This window comes from Nicotiana tabacum, chromosome 4 (genome assembly GCF_000715075.1).
Source record: "Nicotiana tabacum cultivar K326 chromosome 4, ASM71507v2, whole genome shotgun sequence".
Taxonomy (NCBI): Eukaryota; Viridiplantae; Streptophyta; class Magnoliopsida; order Solanales; family Solanaceae; genus Nicotiana; species Nicotiana tabacum.
The window spans coordinates 144,880,553-144,906,169 of record NC_134083.1 but is presented as its reverse complement, the minus strand read 5'-3'; the positions used below and the strand labels follow the sequence as shown (position 1 = coordinate 144,906,169).

Here is a 25,617-nt window from a genome sequence, read left to right as displayed (position 1 = left end):
TTGAGGAGAGTAGCATAAAAAATTATTTTCCTAAAAAATATTTTTTATTCTCTAACCAAACACAAGAAAGTATTTTCCGTAATAAAGTTTTCACTCACCAACTAAATAAGAAAAAATAAGTGATAAAACCACTCATTTTCCATAAAAATATTTTTTAGGAAAACATTTTCCTTCATACCAAACACACCCGTAGAAGGTATAGATTTTATTATTAGTTGAGCTGGGCTATTAGAGCAAGTGTGCTTACACCTTTACAAGTCACTCAATAGGCCCAACTACTGAAGCCCAATATCTTTCAGTTGAATAAATATTTGTTTCTTCGGCTAGTTATACAACACTTCTAACGGAAGATTTACATATATACCCAGTTTTGGGTTATTATTGAAGTTATTCCCATATTGCATAAAATTTATAAGTTTATTCATTTTAGGCTCAACTTCAAACTTAGCACGTTTGAACTTGAAAAAATTTGTGGCTGAAGTTAAGATTGTTTAGCCTAAAATGCAATAATTTTTGCATGCACTTAACGCTTTTTTAGACTGAGGTACAAATTGCCCAAAAACATAAACTTATTTTTCGAATTTTAAAAATACAACACGCGTTTCAACACCCAAATCTACTCCAAATGAGCTCAAACCCATTATCAATTTGTCAAAAAAATAACAAATCTAACAACCCCATCTTGCAACTAAGAGGAAGAAGAAACCCTAAAGCAGCAACGAAGAAGAAGAAAAAGCGTGTTAAACCATTTTTTTTTTAAAAGGTGGTACGTGCTAAATCGGGGTAACCAAATAAGGCGCTCCGTAATGTTTTTAGGATTTCATGAGGAATTTTCATAAACCACTATTGTTTAGAGCCTAGTAACTATAGTTTACTTTATTACCATTCGTAGCTACTATTTAATTGTTACTAACTTGTATCACTTGTATTCAAATGCGCAACAAATACAGCATGTGTCAACTCCATTCGTTGAGCATACAACGTGTATCAATTGTATTTGTTCGCATAATTGTATTCATTCTTGCAACGAACACAATATGTATCAATTGTAACTAACATGAAATACAAGGGTGTATACAAAGGATACACCATGTATCGATTGTATTTGTTCAAGCAACGAATATAACTAAAGCAAAATACATAAATACAAAAAAATAAAATATTATTGTTGAGAGTCAAACTCAAGACCTCCACTAACTAAGTGGACGCTTTAAGCAACTGAGGTACGAGAGCTTGTTGCTATCTTATTTCAATTCAAAATAATTATTCTCTTATTTCATGATTTTTTATACACATCAAATATAGTTACGAATGATAAATTTACTAAAAATATAGGTACGAATAATAAATTTATTAAAAATATAGCTACCGATGATAATACATCATAAATGTTTGATGTGTAGGGTAATTTTTATTTTTTTGTATGAGTAGTTTTTCCTTGGGCCCAAAACATTTGGTTCAACCCAAAAAGGGTGACGTCCGAACCCTTTGAGCTTCTCGTCTTGTACACCAATCTCTCTCCCACACACACACGCGCTGCTGTGCGATCAAATGGAAGACATTGAAGATTTGCTTGCGGGTGCCGGCGCCGGAGTGCCTCCAGGTTTCCGGTTACCAGTTCCGGCGGCCGTTGGAGTCAATCCAAAGCAAAGGAAAAAGAACGGTGTAAAGAATAAGCTAACAGTAGTGCAAGACTCTCCTGCACCCAAATTACCTGGCACTCAGGTAACATTTTTCGTCCTTTCGAAGAACCCCTTTTTTTTCATAAGTTGCTTTTGTTGCTAGTACTGTGTATTCTTGTTTGATTATAATTTATTTGTTTGAATATGAATGTTTTACAGACTATTTACATCAAGACATTTGGATGTTCTCATAACCAGGTAATTTGCTTGTTCACTTAATTATTCCCATGTTGATAAAAATATGAATTTTCTGATATTTCCTAGGAGTATTATTGATCAAAAATTTCACTTACTGTGGAGTTTGGATTTGTTAGTTAGGAAAAAAATTTAAGTGGCCACTTTTGTTGTGAGGAAATAAAATGCTCAGGAAGACTAACAATATATTTATAATGGTTTTCATACTTCTCTTCATCCATTAAGCTCCACATTTGCTTTGAAATTTCAGCAAGACTAGTTGTAAATTGCTGGTTGTGATTCTCTTAGCAAGAAAGGCTTGGGATTTACTTTCGATCTGCTTTTTGGATGAGGAAAGACAACCCAGAGGTCCCTGGTTGTATATATATATATATGTAAATATATATACAGACAAAAAAAAAAAAGAAAAAAAAAAGAGAACCTTAGCACTGTTGTTAGGCTTTTTATGTTTTATGTAAAACCTTATCACCTCAGGGTAGAACTTGAGTATGGTAGTTTGAAAGGAGCTTAGTGGGATCTTCTTTTTACTTTCTCTTTTTCTGCTAGGAGTATTTTTTCTTTTTGACTGAATTATTGACTGTATTTGTAGTAAGCAAATAAATGTCAGACGAACTAGCAGAAAATAGTCTTATGATTCAAAATCGTTACTGATGGTTGAGTCAAAGAGTGTTTTAGAAAGCATTGGTGAAAGTTTGATGTACTAAATCACAGATCTTGGCTATGCTAGATAGCACAGGTAGCTGGAACCAGAAAATAGGAGTATAAGTTCTATATAATTTTTGAGTAGGGTGAGAGTTGTCAGTTTTCTCTTTCTACTTTTGGCTGGATTAAAAACCAGAAAATCTTTGAGTCTTTGACGTCATAGAACAAGTAATTCGCCGCTAAAGCTTGGTCAAATTGCATAGAATGAATGGGTTTCCTCAGCGTTATTATATCTTCCCCACCAAGTTGATCTACCAAAGATGGAGAAGAAATCGCTAGCAATCTAGCTTAAGTTGTCTCTAGTAGTCCAAGACTTAAATTAACTTACCTATCATTGTTAAAACAATCATTATGTGAACCACCAATCTCAAGACCCCTGCATCTATTTTGCTCAGCTATTGTCAAATGAATTTAAGTTCCTTTTGCATTTGTTTTGATTATCTTATATCCTGCTTCTTCTGGCAGAGTGATTCCGAGTATATGGCCGGTCAGCTTTCAGCTTTTGGTTATGCTCTGAGTGATAACCCTGATGAGGCAGACCTGTGGATGATAAATACGTGAGACTTTTTTCCTTTTCTTTTTTCAGTATGCATTCTTGTTTTCTCTGGTACCCTGCATCTATTTCATCCTCACCACCTAATTGGAGATTGCATCTTTTTATCAATTTAAAATTAGGGGTGGCATTTTCTCATTATAACGAATTGATTTGATGTGGATATTGCATTTAAATGTAAAAAGTTGCGACCTTTTTGGAAGTTGGTGGATCAATAGAGTCAGGAAATTTTCTTTAGGAGTTGGCTAGGGTCTTACTCTTAAGAAGAAAAAGTGCAAAATGCAACAAGCCTTCCGGTGCTTTAAGTGAGAAGTGAAAACAAAGCACACACTTGAAATAAAGCACATAATTTCCCCAAAAAAAGGTACAACCATTACCCAAAAAAAGGGAATTTAGTTCTACCTTATAAAAAAAAAGGGAATTTAGTTCTATAACATCAAAGTTGATATTACTTCACTAATTTTAAAAAATAGACAGCAATGATAACATAATCCCAACAACTCAAATTAAATATCAACCCATAGGAAGATATGTGTACTTAAAAAAACTTATTTCTAGTTTTTATAATCCATAGAAAGGAATTAATTTACATCAATAACTTTCGTATTTAATTGTTTTAGGAACTTTTCCAAAATCCTATAATTAGTTTTACTTGCAAGTGTATTTTTTATTTCCCTAATATCAGCTTAGAAATAAAGAATTAGACTATAAATAAAGAGTTGGAGAATAGAAACCTTAATAATAGACAAGAAAATTAGAGAGTTGAATTCCCAATACGTAGGACAAAAGGTTCTATTGTTATCCTCCTTTTCTTCTTTTTTCCCTAATCTACTATCGTATGTGAATATTTGAAATTTAACTGCCTATATCACTTGTATTCCTGGAAGGATAGAATACTATCTTTAATCTGCATGATGTGCTAGACTTGCTAGAATATATAGGAATTTGATGTAGTCAAGTGTAGCTTCCTTTTTTTTGAAATTTCCCAGTATCAGCTTGATACTGTTTTCTCTAATAAAATCTTACCTTATCAAAAAAAGAAAAACGAAGAAGCGTTAATTCTTGCTCGAATTGTTTTGTGCTTTACTGCATGAAGTGCACGCCTCTTTGACATTGCTTTGCGTTACCCATGAGAAGATATGACTCCTTTCTTTGCATTGCTCCATCGCTTTTAATAACGATGGAGTTGACTCAGTTTTTTGGTACCCGAGTCATGTTATTGGTGTTGACAAGTGAAGTTGCTCTAGTGGCTAGAGCAATTCACTTCCAACCAAGAGGTTGGGGGTTCGAGTCACAAATGGAGCAAAGTGGGAGAAGAATGCAATTGTTGACTCCTTGAGACAGAGATTTGGAGGGTGACGATATAAAAAAAAAGGAAGAAGAAGAAGATCATGTTATTGATGTTTTTCCTCGGATATAGGGTCTACCCATGTCTTTGGTTTGATTTTTGTCATATTCTTTTCATGTCAAAGCAAATGAATGCACTGCGTCTTATCCACGTATTTTAGTTCATGTTTTGTGGTTTTAATGAATCCTAGGCTTGCTTCCAACACTTTGAATCAAGATGCTAGTGCATTATACACAAAAGTTAAACAAATTATTTTCAAGTAGGTTTTTTGCTTGTGTGCATAAGCTCAGCAGGTTATTGCTGGGCTGCTAGTAACATCTGGCTTATGTAGCTCAAGCTTCTCTAAAGGAACTTTCTGTATTAAAGCTAGTTAATTTCAGCTAATACTTCTCATATAATACCAGCTGCACAGTCAAATCTCCTAGTCAATCTGCCATGGATACTCTTATAAGTAAAGGCAGAAGTGCGAAAAAGCCATTGGTTGTAGCAGGTTGCGTCCCTCAAGGAAGCCGTAATCTGAAGGAGCTAGAAGGAGTTAGTATAGTAGGAGTTCAGCAGATTGACCGTGTGGTTGAAGTTGTGGAAGAGACTTTGAAAGGTCATGAAGTTCGGCTTCTAACCCGGAAGACATTACCAGCTCTTGATCTTCCAAAGGTGCAGATTCTAAATAATTTTCTATTCATTTACCAAACCAAAAAAAAACTGTATTTATTTGCGCGTAGGACCTGCTTGATTTATTACCATAACAATCAGTTCCGATATATTGATTCAACTCAATTTTCTATCTAAACCATTTGGAAGTTATCTTACAGGTCCGAAAGAACAAGTTTGTTGAGATTCTTCCAATAAATGTTGGTTGTTTAGGTGCTTGTACGTATTGCAAGACGAAGCATGCCCGTGGTCATTTAGGAAGTTACACAGTTGACAGCCTTGTAAGTACCATTTATATGAGCAGAAAACTGTATATTTTGAATTTTCCAGCTTTTTTATTCAGAATCAAAATTTAGGTGGGCCGAGTCAAAAATGTCATTGCTGATGGAGTGAGAGAAATCTGGCTGAGTAGTGAAGACACTGGAGCTTATGGTAAATTTGCCCTTTTACCTTAAAATATGTAACCCAAAATATACTAAAACTTGTCCTTAATGCTTACTGTCTCTAGTGTTTATTATCTTGATTTGGTTAGTAGAGTAGTATTGGCAATAAACTCAAGCTGTGAACGGTAGACAAGCTGCAGTTGGCGATAGTGTTATGACATATTTAGAGTGTAGGGCACAAGCATAACAGACTTGGTATGTCTTTCTGAATTTTGCAGGTCGTGACATTGGAGTTAATCTTCCTATCCTATTGAATGCTATAGTTGCAGAGCTTCCTTTGGATGGAAGTACAATGCTCCGAATTGGGATGACCAACCCTCCTTATATTCTTGAGCACCTGAAGGAGATAGCTGATGTCTTACGACATCCATGTGTGTATACTTTTCTTCATGTGCCAGTTCAGTCGGGTAGTGATTCAGTCTTGAGTGTAAGTTTGAATTACATAATATTTATTAACTTTGTTTGGTTTTGAACAACCTATGTGAAATAGCCCTTATAATGTTATTGCTAAGGGAGTTAGTTGTTCATAATAAAACTATCATCTTTTTTCTCTGTCCACCAAATTTAGGCAATGAATCGTGAATACACTGTGGGTGAGTTCAGGAAGGTGGTGGATACATTAATGGAATTGGTCCCTGGGATGCAGATTGCGACGGATATTATTTGTGGATTTCCTGGTATGTGTCTGCGCATCCCTGTAGTGAGTTTTGAAATCAAATAACTTGATTTTTAGAAGAGAGGATTCTTTCTGAATAAGGAAATGATACATCCTTCAGACTGTCCAACTGAACTTTTTGATATTTTCAATGGTTCAGCTTCATCAAGAGTTCAGCGTTAAAACCTGGAGATGTTTGATCAATTCTGCTGCCTGAAAATCTTGCACACAGTTTGATGCCTTTTACCCTGGCATTGCAGGTGAAACTGATGAAGATTTTGCTCAGACCGTTGACCTTATTAAGGACTACAAGTTAGCTCAAGTTCATATATCACAGTTCTACCCTAGGCCTGGTATGTTGCTTTTCAGTTTTTCAGCAGTTAGTATTTGTCTTGATATAGCATAATAAAGGAAAAAGATTTCTTACTTCTCTTTATCCAGTTTGAAGAAAATTACAGCAAAAAAGGCTCTAGCTATTGCACAAGCGAGAGATGTTCAAGCTTTTTCTTCAGCCAGTTCATTCTGGATATAACTATACTTGCAAAGTGTGCTTCAGCATATACAATAATTTGGAACTATATAGATGTATCCAAAGTGTCACGCTATTGCTTAAGACTGATATTTCATAACCTGCTTAATGGATTAATGTCTGTATCACAAATCTCTGTCAGGCACTCCTGCTGCAAGAATGAAGAAGGTTCCTAGTAATGTGGTGAAGCAACGAAGCCGTGAATTAACTGCTGTATTCGAGTCCTTTACTCCATATACTGGAATGGAAGGCAAAGTAGAGAGGATATGGATTACTGACATAGCTTCAGATGGAATTCATTTGGTAAGCATCATAGAAGCCAGTGATCTGGATAACTGCAATTTTTTACTCTTCTAAATCCTTCACAATCTAGATGCAGTTGTTTGCTGAGACATGATAATATTTCCTGTATTTTTGGTGAATTCATTTCTTTTTCTTTATTTTGAAGTATAATATTCCTATCAAAAACAACCTATCTACCTTCACATGGTAGGGGTAAGATTTGCGTACACTTAACCCTTCCCAGAGGATTTTTCGTGTACACTTTACACTATCAAAAACAACCTCTCTATCTTTTTCCTTTCACATGGATTTTTTGTTGTTGTTAATACTCCTACTTGGTGAGAGTTTAATAATGTATTCCCAAATTATTCGTAAGTTGCCCCACGAATAATTAAAGAAGGGTGCTCATATCTAATATACATTTCATACTCCATGCCAAAAATATGCTGCATTTCATTTCTTGAATGACTTTCATCATAGTATGATTTTGTAATGTTAGGTGCAAATAGCTTCATTGTAACTTTCTTCTTTTCCCCAATGGTTTGTCTAGGTGGGTCACACTAAGGGATACATTCAGGTGCTGGTGATTGGTCCAGAAAGCATGCTGGGTGCCTCAGCTATGGTGAAGATTACATCCGTAGGTAGATGGTCAGTCTTCGGAGAAGTGATCGAGATCATCAGCCAAAACAATAAGGAAGTTGGTTCACATGAGAGAGTTGATGAAAAGTGCTCCCCGTGCGCCAATTCAGAAGAAGCTTGTGCCTGTTCAAAAGAGCAAGAACCTGGTTCTTCTTATGCAACAACTAGTTGCTGCAGTCAAAGTCCAATGCAGGAAACAACACTGCTGAAGAATGAACCGAAGCTAGATGATCAAGGTAGCAGAAACTTAATTGGATGGTTTCTAAGGAATCGTAAGAATCATTCTTCCAAAAAGATGGACTTGGCCGGGTTAGCGTCCAAAGAGAAGAAGCAAATACAGGATTTAGGTCGCCAGAGCGCGTGGGGTTCTGTTGATATAGCTCTTCTTAGTGGAGTATTATTGAGCTTGTTCACAATAGTAGCTCTATTTTTGAATCTTGGATCTAGGAGTTTGTCATCTAAGTAAATCAGTTTTGTATCCTTGATTTTTGCCATACAGAGAGACCAGGGTAAAATGCGCTTAATCGTGCAAGAGTTTGACATTGTGGTATGTTGTAGGGACGACTAATGTGTGATGGCTTTTGTGTAAACTATGTGCTATATACACTTTGCTATAATAATAGTAATTTCTCTGTGCTTTTTTTTTTTTCTGTAACCAGTTTAATTGAGACTAGCAATGAAAGTAATTTGAGAATTGGAAACGAGGAACACTTGTTATCAGCTATGAATATGCATTTCTTTTTTACATCCAAACGAGACAAACAATTATATTCTACAACCTCATAGAATGATTTCCAATATCAGCCAAAAAGCAAGAAAATGACTTGTTATCTAATAATACAGGATGCAAGGAAACTGCTTTATTCTACTTATTCACTGAACTCATGTCTCTATTTTACACTTGAATAAATAGATAAGGTGAAACATTACCAGCATCTCACAAAAGCATATCAGACTTGGATGGTAATCTCTTGAAGAAGTTGACAGGTACAGATGGCAGCTTGCTCCTGAATCGTGGATGGCGCAACCAGTAAAGGCCTGCGAGCACCGCCACTACTTGGAATGGAGTAACATACAGAAACACAGCCCAGATCAATGCAAGGATTATAAATATAGCAGTACCCCTTGGATCCCGCCAGCTTAGTATGGCAAGAGCCCTTTCACCTTGTGTTGCCAAATCTCCAACCACAGTTTGCACCCTCCCGGCCACGCTCCTCAGCCGATCATACCTCATTCTCACCGTGTCCGTAGGTCGGGAAGTTGGGAATGTATCGAATTCTTCATCCAGTTCATCCGGGTGTGCATTTTCAGCTTGTGAAAGGCGAGCATCCATGTGGGGTGGAGCTCTAGGCCTAAACCTGTAGTTCCACAAGCCAATTACAAACAGGTAGAGGAAAATTGTTGGCAAAATGAGTTCTGGGTAGCAAACCAATATCAAGAAGAGCACATGGACAAGGATAGTTGTCAAAGGGTTTCTCCAATTGCAAATGCCCTCAAACCATCGACAAACTGCTGATATCCCAGAAAGAAGTGACATTATACGAAAGAAATTAGCTTTGCTTCTTCTGAGGCTGAACATATGGTAATCCACATCCAGCATATACTCAACAACCTCCCTTCTGAGAGGTGGCTCTGCCCTGGCCAATCTTGCAGCCACTATCTGCATTGCCTGGTGCCGCAACCAATCAATGTGCCTAACAGAAATGGGCTGTACATAATGCATCTTCGGCAGCAACGGCCTCCCGTATTGTGCTACCATGTTCACCCAAGCTGTACAAGTGAACCTTATTGCCAAATGAAGCTCCCCATGTTTCCTTAAACCAGAGGGTGTAAGAACCAGCAATGGGTAAAAATGTGTATAGATCCGATCAGTTTCCAGAGTCGATAACCTAACTCTCACCTTACCAATTCTCTGATCTCTAGCTTCATGATTACCATTGATGTGGCAATTGTCGAAAACCCCAATGGTGACCACGGTACACGGATCAAACACTTCCCAAGAGAACTGCTCGTTCCATCGAGGAGCCAGAGTGTCGATAAGTGTTCTTGTTCGAACCCATTTGTTCCCATACTTAGCTACACAATATGCATCTGTCATTCGACCATCTTTACCCTTCATCGGCAGCAGATTCTTGGCGCTGAGAATACCTAATTCAAGAATTCCAATACTCGCCTTTCTCAAGTGCTTCGATGATGGTTGAAGATCACTGCTAAAATGTGTGGACTCATCAAGAACATGGTAACCAGCATCTATCCAAATCCGGAGGTGAATCTTGCTAGAGAACTTCACTTCTTTCTTCTTCTCATCATCATCTGCTGCATGAGAAGGCTTAAGAAGATTGAACCATATAGCATCTGGTAGCTTAGCGTTATCCACTCTGGTAGGAATATTTCTAACCGATATCATAGCCCTGCCAATCACTTCATCTTTTCCCGGTCCAACTCTATCCACAACATCCATGATCAGATACTCCTCAAAAGGCTCAGATGCAACAAACATAAGCTCCTCATTCCACACCGGATTAATGTGTCTCATCGGTGAAGGCTTCGTAGTCCTACCCTGATGCCCAAGCTGTAACTTCACATAAGCCTCAGGCATTCGGCTTCTATCTGATGGCAGAAGATCCTGAGCTTCAATAATATGAACCCTTAGATAATACAATTTGGGCGAAAAATACACTTTGGACCGTGTGTTAGTCAAACTTTGTTGACTAGCCAGATGAGCATCAGAATGCCAAGCCTCGGGGAAAGCCTCATCAGCTTGAGTTCCCATCCAAACAGCAAGCATGATTTCACCTTGTGAAACCTTCTCCCCTTTCTTATTCACCAACCTATACCACTGCGGCGCTAAAGGACTATCGGGGGGAACACGCAGAGGGACTTCAACAATATCAAACACAACTTTTCCAACAATGTCATCCTTCCCAAAATCCTTATCCTTCACAGTAACTTCAATCAAATTAGACTGCAATCTTTCTTTTGAGAAGGCAAAAACACTGTTCCAAACAGGGTATTGATTCTTCTCATAATGCCTTGTAACACCTTTATAATTCCCAACTTTCACCTCAACATAAGGATCAAGACTCCCTGATATATCCATAACAGGAAGATCCCTAGCTTTTACAACATTAATATACAAAAAATGCATTTGTTCAACCAAATCATAAGTACTAGCAGTCTTATCTCTACCCCAATACCCCATTCTAGCAGCCAAAGGTGGCCTAGTTTCAACCAACCCAAATTCAGGCCTTGGACCACCAGGCATTTGCATGTGCATTACATTACTAGCCATAGGTCCACCACCCTTTGCAAAATCAGCCCTTGACTCAACCACCACAGGTCTCTCCGCCGGAGGAGGCGGAGGACCCGCCGACACCGGTGCCGGTGCCGGAATAGAATGAAAAGTCCTTACCTCTGGTTCCTTTTTCTTCTTCATCTTCTTGATTTCAGTCTCCTTCATATACTGTTGTTCTTCAAAGTTGTTGTTGGTGGTCGTGTTAATTTCTTGAAATGGAGCAAATGGGGTTGTTCTATTTTCACCAGTATTCACATTCTGCTCCTCAGTTTGAAAATTCTCCGGCGGCAGAATCCCATTATCACCACCAACACTAGCATCAGCAGAACCAAGAAAAGCAAAGATTTTTAAGGCAATATCACCTTTAATATGTGAAAAGATACCTCTTTTATCAAGAGGGTATCTTTGAACTAAAGCTTCAGACTCATTAAAAGGAACAGAAGAACCAGAAATCCTGACACGACCAAGGAAATTCTTGTGGTGACCATGTTTTTGGTCATTATAAACATAGACAGAGATTGTCTGGTTTTCAAAGTCTCTCGGATTCTTGATATTGAACACAAGATTTTCGTTCCATTGTGGGTTGAGATCTTTAGTTTTAGTTTGAGTTCTTTGGCGTTGCTCATCAAAATCTACTTCGACAAAAGGACTTGCTGAGCCTTGCCCATCTTTAGGCATCAGATCACTTGCATCAAGAACTTCTACTATTAACTTAGCCATCAAAACCAATAAAGTTTGCTTCTTTGGTTTTGTTAAAGAGTAGAAAATAATCAACAAATTTTGGTCGGTAGAGGAAAAAAAAAGTGTTCTTTTTAGTCCCCTAGTTGGTGGGGAGGGGGGTGTAAAGAGTAGAATTGAAGGAAAAGGAGAACAGGGATGGAGAAGAATGGTAGGCGGTGGGAGAGATATTGGAAAAGAAGGGAAGAGGAGGAGGGGTTGGTTGGGGGAGGGGGGGGGGGAGTGTGAAATTTTGGTGGAGGGGATGAGTATTTTTTGGTTGAAACTTGAAAGTGGTAGGGGCCTGTCAAAGTCTGGTATATCTCTTCAGATTCAAAATAGTGACAGAAACAAAAGCAAAAGTTTCCTAAAATACCACCCAAAGGTTAATTTCTTTTTCCTGGTTTTGGGGTGCGGGGGAGGGAGGGGGGGGGGGATTAGTTGGTTTGGTAGTCATTTTTGGGTTACAATGGAAGTTGAGACGCATTTGGAATTTGAAAGGCTGAATTCTCTTTGTAGGGTTGGAATTTATACGGAAGGAATTGTTATGCAGTAATTAAAGAAGAGGAGGTTGTAATACATAAATTATTGATATCGTTTGCTTATTAACAAAAAGAAAAAATTATTTTTATCTATAAATAGTTCAATGTACACATTATTAATACATATTTTCTTATTTTATATCCTATCTCATATAAAATAATAAATATATCCTCATATAACTTAATGTATGTCCCACCTATTGGAAATATATTGGACCTCTTGTATAACTTAATATATGTATTATTTAATACCGTATACTGTATTAATTATGCGACAATTGTTATTTTCTTATAAGATCAGGCAAAAACGATATTATTTTATGAGTAATTTTATGCTAAAATTAATTATTCTAACTTCAAGTAAAAAAGAAAAGGAAAAAATAGAAGAACCTTTTTCGATCATAATTTTTCACTGTATTTGATTATTCATTGATTTAAGGAACTTGAAATGTTCTAGTACCAAAAAGTGACATCTATATCTCAACGCACTACCACGGAGGATAAGATTTACGGGACACTCAAATTTTGAGACCCTTCTAGTTTTATATGTCTCTTATTTTATATGAAGTTTTCTAAGTATTACTTTTGTGTTTTTAATATTATTTTTTCTCGAAGATATAATATTTATCATGATTAAATAAAATCGAAATGATGCATTATTTTACTATAATTAATTACAAATTATGTATAAAATATATATCCTTTGGTCCATTTTAATTAATTTTTTTACCTTTTTTGTGATACATAATATTTAATTATTTTAGATATCAAAAAGTAATTTAACTTCTTTTTTTTCAAAGTTGCCCAAAGAGTTTTGGATTACCAGTTATATTTTCAATAATAAAAAAATTAAAGAGTCAAGTTTATTATTAATGAATGTTAAAAGTTAAATTTCTTAATTTGTATAAAAATAATTAAAAATAATAATAATTAAAGTAAACTGAATAAAATATTTATGATATACTCTATTTATTAATTTGACGTAAATACCGAGAAATAAGTTTTTTAGACGTCTCAAATCACCAAGCGAGTAAGCGCGAAAGGGACAGAACACCTCAATTGGTTAATTCATTGTAATTATAGCTGAAAAAAGCATTATCTTTCCCTTTCAAAAGGTGTTATTTAGGAGCGTCCATTTTCCTATAATTAATGTAGCTATCAGTACATAGGTTGTTGATTAACCAAAAATTTTAGGTTTCTGTTTATTCTTTGCTTTTTTGGAATTAAAATAATTCACGAGGAGTCAAAAGTCAACAGACTAATATATAAAAGAATTCTCTCGATATTAAAAAATTAATTTTATATATACAATATAATTCTTGATAAAAGGATTTCGGCTGAACGCTTCCGCCCACCTAACTCCGCCCCTATTTGTTGGTGTTTTCACTCTCGCCGCTCATCTAAATGGTACACTTTAATTTTATATATACCACTTTCGCCCATTTAGCTCCGCCCGTATTAATGACTTGTGACGTAAAAGAAGACGATTGCATGGTTACTTTTGTACGTTTGACAAATTTCGAATAATTCCAATTAGTGATACCATTATTAGCATTATCATTAATATCCACCTCAGTATAAAAAGTATTATTAAAAGCAGTAATATTGAATTTATTTACCATTAAATAATATTTTCTCCAAGTATACAATAAAGATTTTTTAACTCACCGTCTACCTTTGGTTGAAAATAGAAAAAGAAGAAAAAAGACTTTATTAAGAAACATGAACTTTAGCAGTGTTATTTTCTCAATAGCCCTTAGACTTTTTTACTTCTCCTATTGTGGATAACAGGATAAGTGCTTGTATGTTTGTTTAATGTGATCATGTAGAATTTTCAAGTTACCTTATTAAACTACTTTATATTATGAGATCATTTAGATTAAGAGGTGGAATATTAACAATAGTGTGATCAGCGACAGATCCATTATTATGGGTTTCTAATAACCTTAATTTAGTACGTATACAATAATAACTAAATTTACAATCAAATATTTATAAATATTTACTATGTTTCTTAATACATTCTATATAAAATCTGTGCCAAAAACTATTATATTCACGTGAATCAGTTGCTTATATAGTGCATCCACCCCTGAGTGTGGTAGAATAAATAAAAGTTTATGGGGGATAATATATCACATACACTTTTATTTTAATTTTTTTTACATAATAATTATATAGGACGTACAAGGTAGGGGTAAGGTCTGCGTATACACTATTAGGGGTGCTTATCGGACGGATCGGACGGATAATACGTTTAACGGTTCGGCTTAACGGTTATCGGATTATAAATGTAGTAATCCGCTAGCCATCCAATAAGATAACGTGCGGATTGGTATCAGATTAATAATTATCGGGCGGCTTATCGGCTAAACCAAATAGAAATTTTTTGAACAATCATTCAATCAATACCAAAATTTTAATATCATCTAAGATCTAACCAAACGTTATTTTTTTAAATTGAAGAGTCTTCAAGACTACTCATACTGTCATACACGTATTAACCAAATTTTTAATACCATCAAGACTACTCATACAGACATATATGTATTAATCATTGAGATTTCGATTTTTCGACTTCTCAGTTTTTATTTCAAGAGAGAGACGAGACTGACGACTTCTCTGCCTCTAGTGGCTGCACACAATTGAGAATTAGAAAATAGAAATTAGGGATTTAGCCATTTAGGGTTTCAATAGTACTTTATATACATAGGGGTAAAAGTGAAAATATAAAAATTCTTAATGGGTTAACGGTTTACCCGATAAGAAAATTGAGTAATCCGTCCCCAAACCGTTAAGCCGTTAATTATAAAATATCAATCTGTTTACCATCCATTATCCCGATAATCCGATACCAATAAGTTATCGGTTCGGTTCAGTTAACGGTTCTGGTTCGATTTTGAATAGCCCTATACACTACCCTCCCCAGATGCCGCTATATGGGATTGTACTAGGTGTGTTGTTGTTGTTGTAACTATATAGCCCATCAAACGAAATTCCAACTAATAAATACTCCCTTTGGTCCACTTTTAGTGATTTTTTGGCTCTTTTTACACATATTAAGAAATTCACCTTTTAACATTAATTAACAATGAAATTGACCATATTAAACTTAATTTGCTCATTGAAAAATATAACATCGAAATCGTGAGCATCAACATATAGGTTCCAGATCCAAGTGGTAGTATCAGACCCCTTAACTATTGTTCTTGAGAAATGACCCGGTCTGGCCCATTCCTTTGGTCATTGATAAATAATTTGTCGGACAATACTCAATGCAATTACCACAAAATATACATATTCCAAAATCAATATTGTAATTAAGCAATCATTTCTTCCGAATATTAGTTTCCAACTTCCAATCAACACCGGGTAAATCTATAGGACATACACGCACACATACTTCACAAGCAATGCATTTATCAAATTCAAAGTGGATTTGGCCTCGGAAACGTCCCGATGTGATCAATTTTTCGTAGGGATATTTAATAGTTACAGGTAAACGATTACTATTCTTAAGCTCTTTACTCCGAGAGCAACTTTGGAAAGAAGAAGTTAATTATTTCTTGGTGTTTGAAAAAATCAAATATTGTAGACCATAAAAAAAAAGGTCAAAAAATCACTTAAAGTGGAAGGGAGGGAATAGTAATGACAATAAAACTTAAGAGCTTCTCTTAGCTTGGATTCTAATTAAATCTTCGTATCTAACTGAGTGTAAAGCTTACCATTAAGTAAGTCGGTCGAATCAATCAAGGATTCTTTAAGCTGTTAAATATATAGGGAACGAACTGGAATCCTCATTGAAACTTCTTAATTTTCAAAAAGAATCAGAAATTCTTTATTACGTATAAAGCATATTCTTGAAGCCAAAAAATAAAACGTATGAAGCATATTCGTTTCTAAAAAATAACTAAAATTTCCCTTTTTCAGAGATAGATACCTTTGATGTGAAGTTTTGAGTTGGAGTCTGCAAAAAAGAAGAATGAATAAATAAAATAATGGTACACTGTAGTTATGTGCCTATAAGTTACGGGTTCAAATCAATGAAACAATCATTTATATTTGTATTAAGGTAGGTTGTCTATATCATACTTCTACGTGCATATTATTTTTGCTAACCCCGCATGAATACAGAATATATTTTGTGTAGCGGATTGCATTTAAGTTGTAGGGTTGTACATTGTACATTAAATCATAGATCCTCTTACCTCTTGCCTTTTATCATTCACTTTATATTCGATTGCATTATTATAAGCAGATCCATAACCTTTTACCCAAAAAATAAATAATCAAAGATCCATATATATCCCCACCCCCACACTAACTTTTTTAAAGGTTCCATCTCCTAATGGAACAATATATGTGGATAAAAGAGTATCTTCTCTTTAAAGTCCTTCTCATTCAAAAGGACAATGAAGTAGTGACATGAATTACCCAATCACGCGTGCACTTATTGTTCAATGTACTTGTAATTAGGGGTTGGGCATAGTTCCGACAAATCCGAAATTTAAATCGATATTTAATTTTTTAAAATTTTTGTTTGGATTTTCGGATTATGGAGTGGAATTCTGATTTAATTTCTAAAAGTTTTGGATTTTGGATTGAATGTTGGATTTGGTACTTTGAATTTTTGGATAGACATTAATCCATTATCCGTATGCTCAATACTATAAGTCTAATACACTATCCATTAGACATTAGCTCATATATTCAATATTGATGGTAAGTAACTATTAAAATACTTTCTATCTGAACTTAATTTTACTATTGTTCGTTCATATCTGCCTTATTGATGTCTCTGTTGTATTTCCTTGATAATTATTTTATTATTTGGATGAATACTTTGTTTGGATGACTGCAGTAAGAATGAGAAATTATTAAAGCAATTTAACATGCATACATCATTTGGATATTTATTTTGTAAGAAGAAGAAGAAGCTCAACTTAGAGACTCAAAATCATAAATCTGAAATATCCAGACCGATTAATCTGAAATCGAACTTCAAAAAATTGATCCAGAAACTTTTTTGGATTGAATTTGGATTGTCATTTTTTCAATTTGAAAATCGAAAATTCAATCGAAATTTGTAATCAAATTCGAACTGCCGGAATGTTCACCTTAACTTGTACCCAATTAATCCCCTTATTCACTTAAGTTGTATTTCTATCTTTTCCGTTCTTTTTTTTTTTTAATCATTCGGTATTCGAAATTGATTATTCAGAATTCATTGATCAGACTAATCCAGATTCATGATGGGAAGGCAAACCGCTCCCTATTAAGAAGTTATTTATTTTCAAAACTTGAAACTAAGACTTTTGATTAAAGGTGAAAGGATTACGACTATTCCACCACACCTCTTAATTGATTTATTTCTCCCTTTCATTTCATCATTAAGAGAAAGAATGGTGACTTTATTGCTTTCTTTTTTGTTATTTATTTATTTTAAAATGTGAAACATGTTTAATTTAACTGCTTTATTGGGGCATTTGCAGTTTATGGACACATCATGTTGTAAAAGGATGATTGGGATAAATGATAAAGAATAATTTGCGCTGAAAGCATATTTGAAATTACATAAGTAAATGTAAAAATTACGAATATTCTACTTGAAACAACGAAGAAAAACTCGCTTGTGGCAGTTCAATTTAAAAAAATAAATACAAATTGTATCATAACTTTTCATCTATGGAAAGCACAACATTTAGAAAAACTAAAAAATGAAGACAAGTACTTTACTATAAAACATCAACATAATCTAAAAAATTAAATTGATAATTTTTAGATTGTTTTCTACAAGAGTGAAGTGATAATTGAACAGTAATTCATTTAGTACGGTTGTTCATTCATTGAAGGGAAGATTGAAGCAACAATAAAGTTATCTTTGTGGTCACGGGTTCGAGTCGTGAAAACAGTCACAAATACTAGTATTAGTATAAGTTATATAACACCCTTAAAATGCAACCCTACCCCAAACTCTGCTTGAATGTGAAATGTTTCGTAAGCTGCCCTTTGTTCACTTCTCTTTTTCCCATTAGTAAAGTAGAAAAGACAAGAAGGCTATAAATTTATTCGAATAAAATCAGAATCTAAAATTGGTGCTATCTGTCTTTCTAAAGAGAAGTGGATACCCATTTTTCTTTAACTTTAGATTGGTCACAGGTGTGGTCTAAATTATTAAAAATCCCAAATTTTTTTTGATAAAGAACACAATATTGTCACAGTATCTGAAGTAGAGCACAACTTCTATGCAAAAATGACAAGAAATAGAACTTTCCTACCTATTCTACACTTCTACTCTTGTATTCAAAGCCTGATCAAGTAAACAGAACTACTTCAGCCCTACACAAAGGAAGGGACCCACTAAATATAATATTTTCGTTTAAAAGAAATAAGAGAGAACATCATTTTTAATTAGTCTTTAGGGTACGCGTATACTTCGTGTTAATGAGTAGAAAATTATAAAAGAATTACATAAATTTTATATTAAAAATTATGTTCGAGTTATCGTAAAAGAAAAAAAAAAGAAAAAGATATAAGTTTTTAGAAATAATAATTACCGATCTTATTAATTTAATTACTCAATAAAATAAGAAACTCTATCTAAAGAAGTATGATATTTTTCTATACATATGCTATATGTTCCTATTTTCAATTTGTACACGAGTGTATTTTTATTTTTGGACTCCTATATATATATATAGCTAGAATATTTATATATGCTTTCTTATTTAATCATATAAGTAGGCCTACGTAAGTATTCGTTACCTTTTAATGATTATTCCATCGTCAATTGATTATATATGTAAAGTAACTTGCATAAAAGTTGAGATATTTATGTTAGTGATAGATTTTATGTGTTTATTCTACGTTTATATTTAATTGAAGTGATAAAATCCGAATAGATTTTAAAGTTTAAATATCATGATTTTGTGCATAGTTCAAACAAGGAAGGGTTTGGTAAACAACACATAGTAGATTTAAAATACCTAAAAATATAATTAAATGACTATTTTGTCTAGTGTGAACTCTATTTTTAAAGGGTTAAAAAGGCAAACGACATTACGCTAAGTGCCTTCGTGCTTTTAATATAGTATAGATTACACATAGGAACTAGGAAGGGAGAGTATCAGACTTTCCTGAGCCGAGAGTCTATCGAAAACAGTCTATTTACCTTCACAAGGTAGAGGTAAGGTATGCGTACACATTATCTTCCTCGAACCTCATTTGTGGGGGCCACATCAGGTATGTTGTTGTTGTTGTTGAAGGGAGAGTATCAGTTACGAATTCGGATAAATTTAGTAACTTTTGTTTAGACTTTGTATTTATATTAGAAAATTTATTAAATATATATATAAATATTTAATTACGAATCCAGTAACTATGATCAGCTATAAGTTCGGTGTAACCCATAAACTTCAAATTCTGATTCTGCCTGTGAATGAAAATTAGGTGAGAATTTTCTCCCCCTTCAATTACATAAATTTGTTTTAGAAGATGAAAAGTCATTAATTGGTAGGGTTAATTTCGTAATCCCATGTGCTTAAGACATGGTTCAAGGAGGACTATTTGAAAATGACATTCATACATATTTATTTATATTGGAAGAAAACAATATGGACATTTGATTAAATAATCAACACAACAGCAAAGATTAGGGAAATACACAGCTGGCTTATACAAGTCTCTTATTCTTTATTCTACAACAATGATATGTCTGTTCTGATCCCTGTCTGAACTCTGAACTTTATGAGACATTAAAATATTCACCATTCATGTGCATTGTCTCATTGCCTGTTTTCCTTCTTTTTATTTTCTTTTTTCCCTTTTTTTCTTCTTAAAAATGGGAGAAAATTTCAAAAAATATTTTAAAATAAGTTCTTTGTGGCTTGTTCTTAATGACCTGAACCCAGTTGTTATGCGAATTCTTTATATTTATTGGGCTTTTAGTACATTTGGCCAGTAGACCGAAAATAATTATAAAAAATATATACTTATTATGTATAAAATATGCATATTATATATTAATATACAAAAAATATATTTTTTTTGTTATTATTTTAAAAGGCGGCTATATATAGAATATCGATTTCGCATATTATATTTTATTGTAGGGGGGAGGGAATATATTGGCAACATATTGCAGAAATTAATTCTCCCACTTTATTCCCAATACTTTCTGTTTTGCAACTGTCAAATATGTGTTCTTCCACGGCTTATCTAAATGTCGTAATCACACCAACGACAGTTGTGATGGAATGGTAAGTACTCATTCATTCTTAAACATCACTAAAAATTCGCGTAAAACTGTCGGAAAAACCGATCAAAATCGATTGATAATGCCAATAACCGTCCAAAACGCGACCATTTACGTGTGGTCGGTATTTTGAAGGTCGGAAGAGCATACCGACTAAAGTCGGTCGGAAATTACCGACCAACCTCGGTCGGTATGCTCTGCACGACCATCTGACAATTTAATTGAATTACCGACCAATATTGGTCGGAATGTTATTTTAATAATTTAATTTTATCGACCAACGTTGGTCGGTATTCTAAATTTATTACTTTTGTTTACCGACCAACTTTGGTCGGTAATGAAAAAAATTAAACTATAATATTTTATATATCGACCAACGTTGGTCGATATTAGAATTTTTTATTTTTTATAAATAATTAAAATTTAATAATATCGACCGACGTTGGTCGGTAATCTGGACATGGCAGCCAACTTACTGGCCAAAGTTGGTCGGTAATGTTGAATTTTTGGGAATTCAATGTGTATTAACCGACCAACATTGATCGGTAATTTATAATTTAAATTTTTTTTATTAGTTACCGACCAAGGTCGGTCGGTTTTCTAGGATTAATTTTGACAGAAAATGCATGTTTTGGTAGCTACACCACCTGCCAAATAAAAATAACATACCAATACCCCCAATTCACATCAAAAATCCCTAATTCACCACATACAGCCCCTAATTCACCACAAATCCAACCAAATATCCAATTATTACTTTAAAACTAACAAAGTTCAATTAAACATCACAATTCAAAATCAAGCAAAAACTAAGTAATTACAACAAGTTTAAAATTGTTCAATCTAATTCAAAACTAGTTCTATTAGTCTATTTTAAAATATATCAAAGTATTGGTCAATGGGTATTTTCTACAACATCATCACCATCTGATAAAATTTTATCTACAAGATGGTATCGAGAACGGTCTTGTGGAGGACGGGAAGAACGATCACGGGAAAGACGGGAGGAACGATCACGTGAAGGTCGAACCTCTGGCGATGACTCACGAGACCGGGGCAATGGAAAAACTCCAATAGAAATGAGAGTTCTGATATGAGCTTGCATACTAAGGAATTAAGCATCTCTAAGCCTTTCTCTTTCCTTGGCCGCTTCTAGCTCGGATGTAAGCCTTGTCACTGTCTCCTGAATAGCCGAGAGGCTCTCCCTATTAAGTGCCTTGCCCTTTGAGGAAGTTCCTATTCCTTGCATTCCACACCTGTAGCGATAGAATTTTTTCTTAGGAAGCCCGTATACCTTCCCCTTTTTTTGACCGCCAACAACCTCCAACCATATTCTTTCAGTATCCTCGTCCGAAAGTTGGGTTGACTCGCCCGATTCACCAGCTGGCTGACTATGAATGAAGTCCTCCACGTTACTTTAGTAGCGACCCAACGTTATTTTAAATTAAATTAGTATATAAAAAATCTTATAAAAATAAATTATAACACTTAAGGAAAATTTAAAGCTTACATATGTAGTCTCTGCCCGGTCCTCGACCCACCTATATGCATCCCCCTCTTTCTTCTTATTTAAAATATGTGTCTCCTTGAATAGCTCATCATGGCTCATTGGACGCCCATACTTCTTTTCCTGAAAATAAATTAATTTAGTTAATAAATAGAATTGATATACTTAGAAAGTAAAGACGTAATAATTTAAGCAATTACCAATCTTCTTCTTATTGTCCCGATGCTGATAGCACCCCTAGTGTGTAAGGAGCCTCCCTTCTCGGATGAACGAGCTTTCTTTCCTTGTTCGCTCCTTATTTAAGAACTCCCCGGTCTGTCATTGCCTTAACAAATCATCCCGTAAATGATGCAGAGACCAGTCAGGCCTCTTGTTCTTCTTTCTAATATCCGAGAAATGATCTGCCAATCTCTTGCGGGCTTTATGATGAAAATTTGCAGCAACTCCCTTGCTATAGCGATCTTCCCATACACACTTGCTCTGCATTTCAAAATTTAAATATTAGATAGAAACATCATAAATATAAATTATTAAACTGCTTAAAAGAACATTTATACCTTAAACTGATTGAAAATTTGCTCCTTCAGCGAGTATGGAAAATCACTCCAAGTCGCATAGGGGTCATCATAAAGCTTTTTTGATCGTATTGGTGATTATCTTTGTAGTCTGCTTACCCGGCCTGAACCTGCAATTTAACAATAAAAATACATGAAAATATTAGGTGACGTTAGGCTCACCAGGCGTTAGGCTGGCGACACCAGGGCTAAAGCCAGGTTCCCCAGGCGTTAGGCTGGCGACGCCAGGCCTAAAGCTAGGATCCCCAGGCGTTAGGCTGGCGACGCCAGGCCTAAAGCCAGGCTCCCCAGGCGTTAGGCTGGCGATGCCAGGCCTAAAAGCCGGGTTCACCTGATGAGGCAGCTACAGTAAACCCCAACCTTAGTGCAACTGGAGAGAATTTGGCCTATGTAGATGGTGTTTCGGTGTATGCATCAGAGAACAAACTTGATGGAGATGTTGATGTGAATATTAGGGATGATATAGTGGGTTCAGACCAAATTTCAAGCAATGGGAAGGGTGATGATCTCAGTAGAACAGTGCTTTCAGAGTAGACTGCTACAGTAACTCTTGGGCTAGGCAGTATCTATGAGCTACAATTCAAGGAGTATGAACAGGCTGATGAGCGGGCAATTGTTCCAAGAGTATCGGGGGAAATAGAGGAAGTGCCTATAGAATCTGGCACTGATCAAATTATGCAGCTACATCTTAATGTTCTACTTAAGACTCCTCTACAACATTTACATGATTTAGTTACACACAATGTGACACCAATTGATGAAGACTTATTGAGACAAAATCCAATGGAGGATGAAGGAGATGATGAATCAACTACAAAAAACTTCAAACAAGTGGCTAGGGAAGGGGATTTATCACCCACAACTAGTGCTAAAGGAGGTAAAAAAAACTAAGAATAATCAGAGTAAAGATCCACCACAACCTTCAAGAATAATGCCTAGGAGGGCAGCTTCTCTATCTAAATGATGATGATCAAAATATTAATATGGAACATAAGGTCTGTGAATACACAACAGACCTTTCCTAGGGTGATCAACATGAATAGGGAGCATAATTTTTGCGTAGTTGCATTGATGGAGCATTTTTAAAAGAAGGGACTCATTGATAGATATAAAAGGAGGTTGAATATGGAGACTGATTATGCATATATTAATGTGCAAATATGGTTGTTCTTCGATGCAGTGTGGAATGGGAATTAGTGGAGGATACTGAGCAACAGGTGACTGTGAGAGTGTTTCACCATGACCTGGGGCAGCACATGATGATGACATTTATTTATGCAAAATATTCAGCAATGAAGAGGTTGGATTTGTGGGATCACTTGTATTACTTAGCAAGTGATATGGAATTACCATGGTTGGTAGGAGGGGATTTCAATGTGATATTGCATGAAGATGAGAAAATAGGGGGACTTCCAGTACACCCTCCTGAATATGAGGATTTTGCATTTTGTGTAAACTATTGTGGTTTGTTTGAGCAAGGGTATAAAGGAAGTCCATTCACATGGTGGAATGGGAGATCCAATGCTGAGTGTATATTCAAGAGATTGGATAGGATTTTTGTGAATTTTCCATTTCAGAACATGTTGCCAACTATTGAAGTTGAGCATCTAATCAGAACTGGATTAGATCATGCATAATTGCTAATGACATGTGGGGTGCAGATAACCAATTTTGTCAAGCCTTTCAGATTCTTGAACTTTTGGACAAAGGATGCTATATTTATGGATGTGGTGAGGCAGAATTGGAAAGTTGATTTCACAGGGGATCCGTTTTTGATGTTCAAGCAGAATATCAAGAGGGTGAAGGCAGCACGCTCAAAATGGAGTAGGGAAACATTTGGTGATATCTTCAAGCAATTGGCTATTTTGGTGGACATTGTTAGGGTGAAGGAGATGTTGTTTGAAGAAGAGCCTATAACTGAGAATAGGATTGTGCTTCAAAAGGCTCAATCCGAATTGAAGAAATACTTGAGTATTGAGGATCAATATTGGAAACAAAAAGCTGGGATGACTTGGTTTGCTGAAGGAGATAGGAATACAAGTTTCTTTCACAATCATATCAATGGCAAAAGAAAGAAATTGCAACTGAAGAGGATCAAAAGTGGCAGTAGGGTATGGATTGAAGACCAGGAGCAATTGGCTACAGCTGCAGTGGACTTCTATCAAAAATAGTTCACAAATGAAGGTGATGCTTCTGAATTTTTCTTACTCAATAATGTACCTGCAATGGTCATTATGGATCAGAATTTGGAACTTAGCAGATTGCCAACAATTGAAGAAGTAAGGGCAGCAGTTTTTGAGCTTAGTGGGGAGGGTGCTAGTGGTCCTGATAGATTCACTGGCCTGTTTTATCAAACATGCTGGGATGTTATTGGTGATGATATACACAATATGGTGCTACACTTCTATGGAGGAGCTGCATTGCCTAAATCCATCACTCACACCAATCTAGTGTTGCTACCCAATAAACTTAGAGTTGAGACCTTCTCTGACTTAAGACCTATTAGTCTGAGCAACTTCATTAATAAGGTCTTGTCTAGGGTGTTACATGACAGATTGGAGAGTTTTTTGCCATCTCTAATAACTCATAATCAATCCGGATTTGTAAAGTGTAGGAGTATATTTGAGAACATCTTATTGACTCAAGAAATTATCACCGACATAAGGTTAAGGGGAAAGCCAGCTAATGTGGTGATCAAGCTTGATATGACTAAGGCCTATGATAAGGTTTCATGGAAGTACTTATTGCATGTGCTAAGGAAGATAGGATTTTCTGAACACTTCATCAACATGGTGTGGAACTTGATGTCAAATAACTGGTATTCAGTATTGGTGAATGGGCAGTCCTCAGGGTTCTTTAAGTCGACAAGGGGTGTGAAACAAGGGGATCCCCTATCTCCAGCATTGTTCATTTTGTCAGCTGAGGTTCTTTCCAGGACTTTGAATAAGCTCTTTGAAGACAAGTCATTTGTGGGATTTGGAATGCCTAAGTGGTCTGATCCTTTAAACCACTTGGCATATGCTGATGATACGATAATCTTTGCATCTT

General features: G+C 35.3%; 3 protein-coding genes across 3 annotated transcripts; 2 read left to right on the top strand and 1 right to left on the bottom strand.

Moving 5' to 3' along the window:
* Nucleotides 1-1,433: 1,433 nt before the first annotated feature.
* On the top strand, nucleotides 1,434-8,326 carry LOC107764109 (uncharacterized). Its single transcript, XM_016582636.2, has 11 exons — nucleotides 1,434-1,725; nucleotides 1,842-1,880; nucleotides 3,045-3,136; nucleotides 4,885-5,134; nucleotides 5,293-5,412; nucleotides 5,488-5,563; nucleotides 5,793-6,001; nucleotides 6,143-6,251; nucleotides 6,490-6,582; nucleotides 6,901-7,061; nucleotides 7,591-8,326. The coding sequence occupies exons 1-11, from the start codon at nucleotides 1,552-1,554 to the stop codon at nucleotides 8,143-8,145; spliced, it is 1,878 nt and encodes a 625-aa protein (XP_016438122.1). The 5' UTR covers nucleotides 1,434-1,551; the 3' UTR covers nucleotides 8,146-8,326.
* Nucleotides 8,327-8,399: 73 nt separating this feature from the next.
* On the bottom strand, nucleotides 8,400-12,028 carry LOC107764108 (multiple C2 domain and transmembrane region protein 6-like). The gene has a single exon (XM_016582635.2). It carries the CDS (start codon nucleotides 11,692-11,694, stop codon nucleotides 8,617-8,619), a length of 3,078 nt encoding a protein of 1,025 aa, XP_016438121.2. The 5' UTR covers nucleotides 11,695-12,028; the 3' UTR covers nucleotides 8,400-8,616.
* Nucleotides 12,029-23,729: 11,701 nt separating this feature from the next.
* LOC107764112 (uncharacterized) lies at nucleotides 23,730-24,740 on the top strand. The gene is made up of 2 exons (XM_016582638.2): nucleotides 23,730-24,020; nucleotides 24,231-24,740. Exons 1-2 carry the CDS (start codon nucleotides 23,730-23,732, stop codon nucleotides 24,738-24,740), a joined length of 801 nt encoding a protein of 266 aa, XP_016438124.2.
* The last annotated feature ends 877 nt before the right edge of the window (nucleotides 24,741-25,617 follow it).

What these genes read in the sequence shown, in the direction of transcription:
- LOC107764112 (XM_016582638.2), top strand. Translation starts at nt 23,730, where the DNA reads ATGGTTGTTCTTCGATGCAGTGTGGAATGGGAATTAGTGGAGGATACT. An exon ending in ATGAGGATTTTGCATTTTGT is followed by an intron (nt 24,021 to 24,230) that starts GTAAACTATTGT and finishes TGTGGGGTGCAG; the next exon opens with ATAACCAATTTTGTCAAGCC.
- LOC107764109 (XM_016582636.2), top strand. Translation starts at nt 1,552, where the DNA reads ATGGAAGACATTGAAGATTTGCTTGCGGGTGCCGGCGCCGGAGTGCCT. An exon ending in TTGGATGTTCTCATAACCAG is followed by an intron (nt 1,881 to 3,044) that starts GTAATTTGCTTG and finishes TTCTTCTGGCAG; the next exon opens with AGTGATTCCGAGTATATGGC. An exon ending in GTTACACAGTTGACAGCCTT is followed by an intron (nt 5,413 to 5,487) that starts GTAAGTACCATT and finishes ATCAAAATTTAG; the next exon opens with GTGGGCCGAGTCAAAAATGT.
- LOC107764108 (XM_016582635.2), bottom strand. Translation starts at nt 11,694, where the DNA reads ATGGCTAAGTTAATAGTAGAAGTTCTTGATGCAAGTGATCTGATGCCT.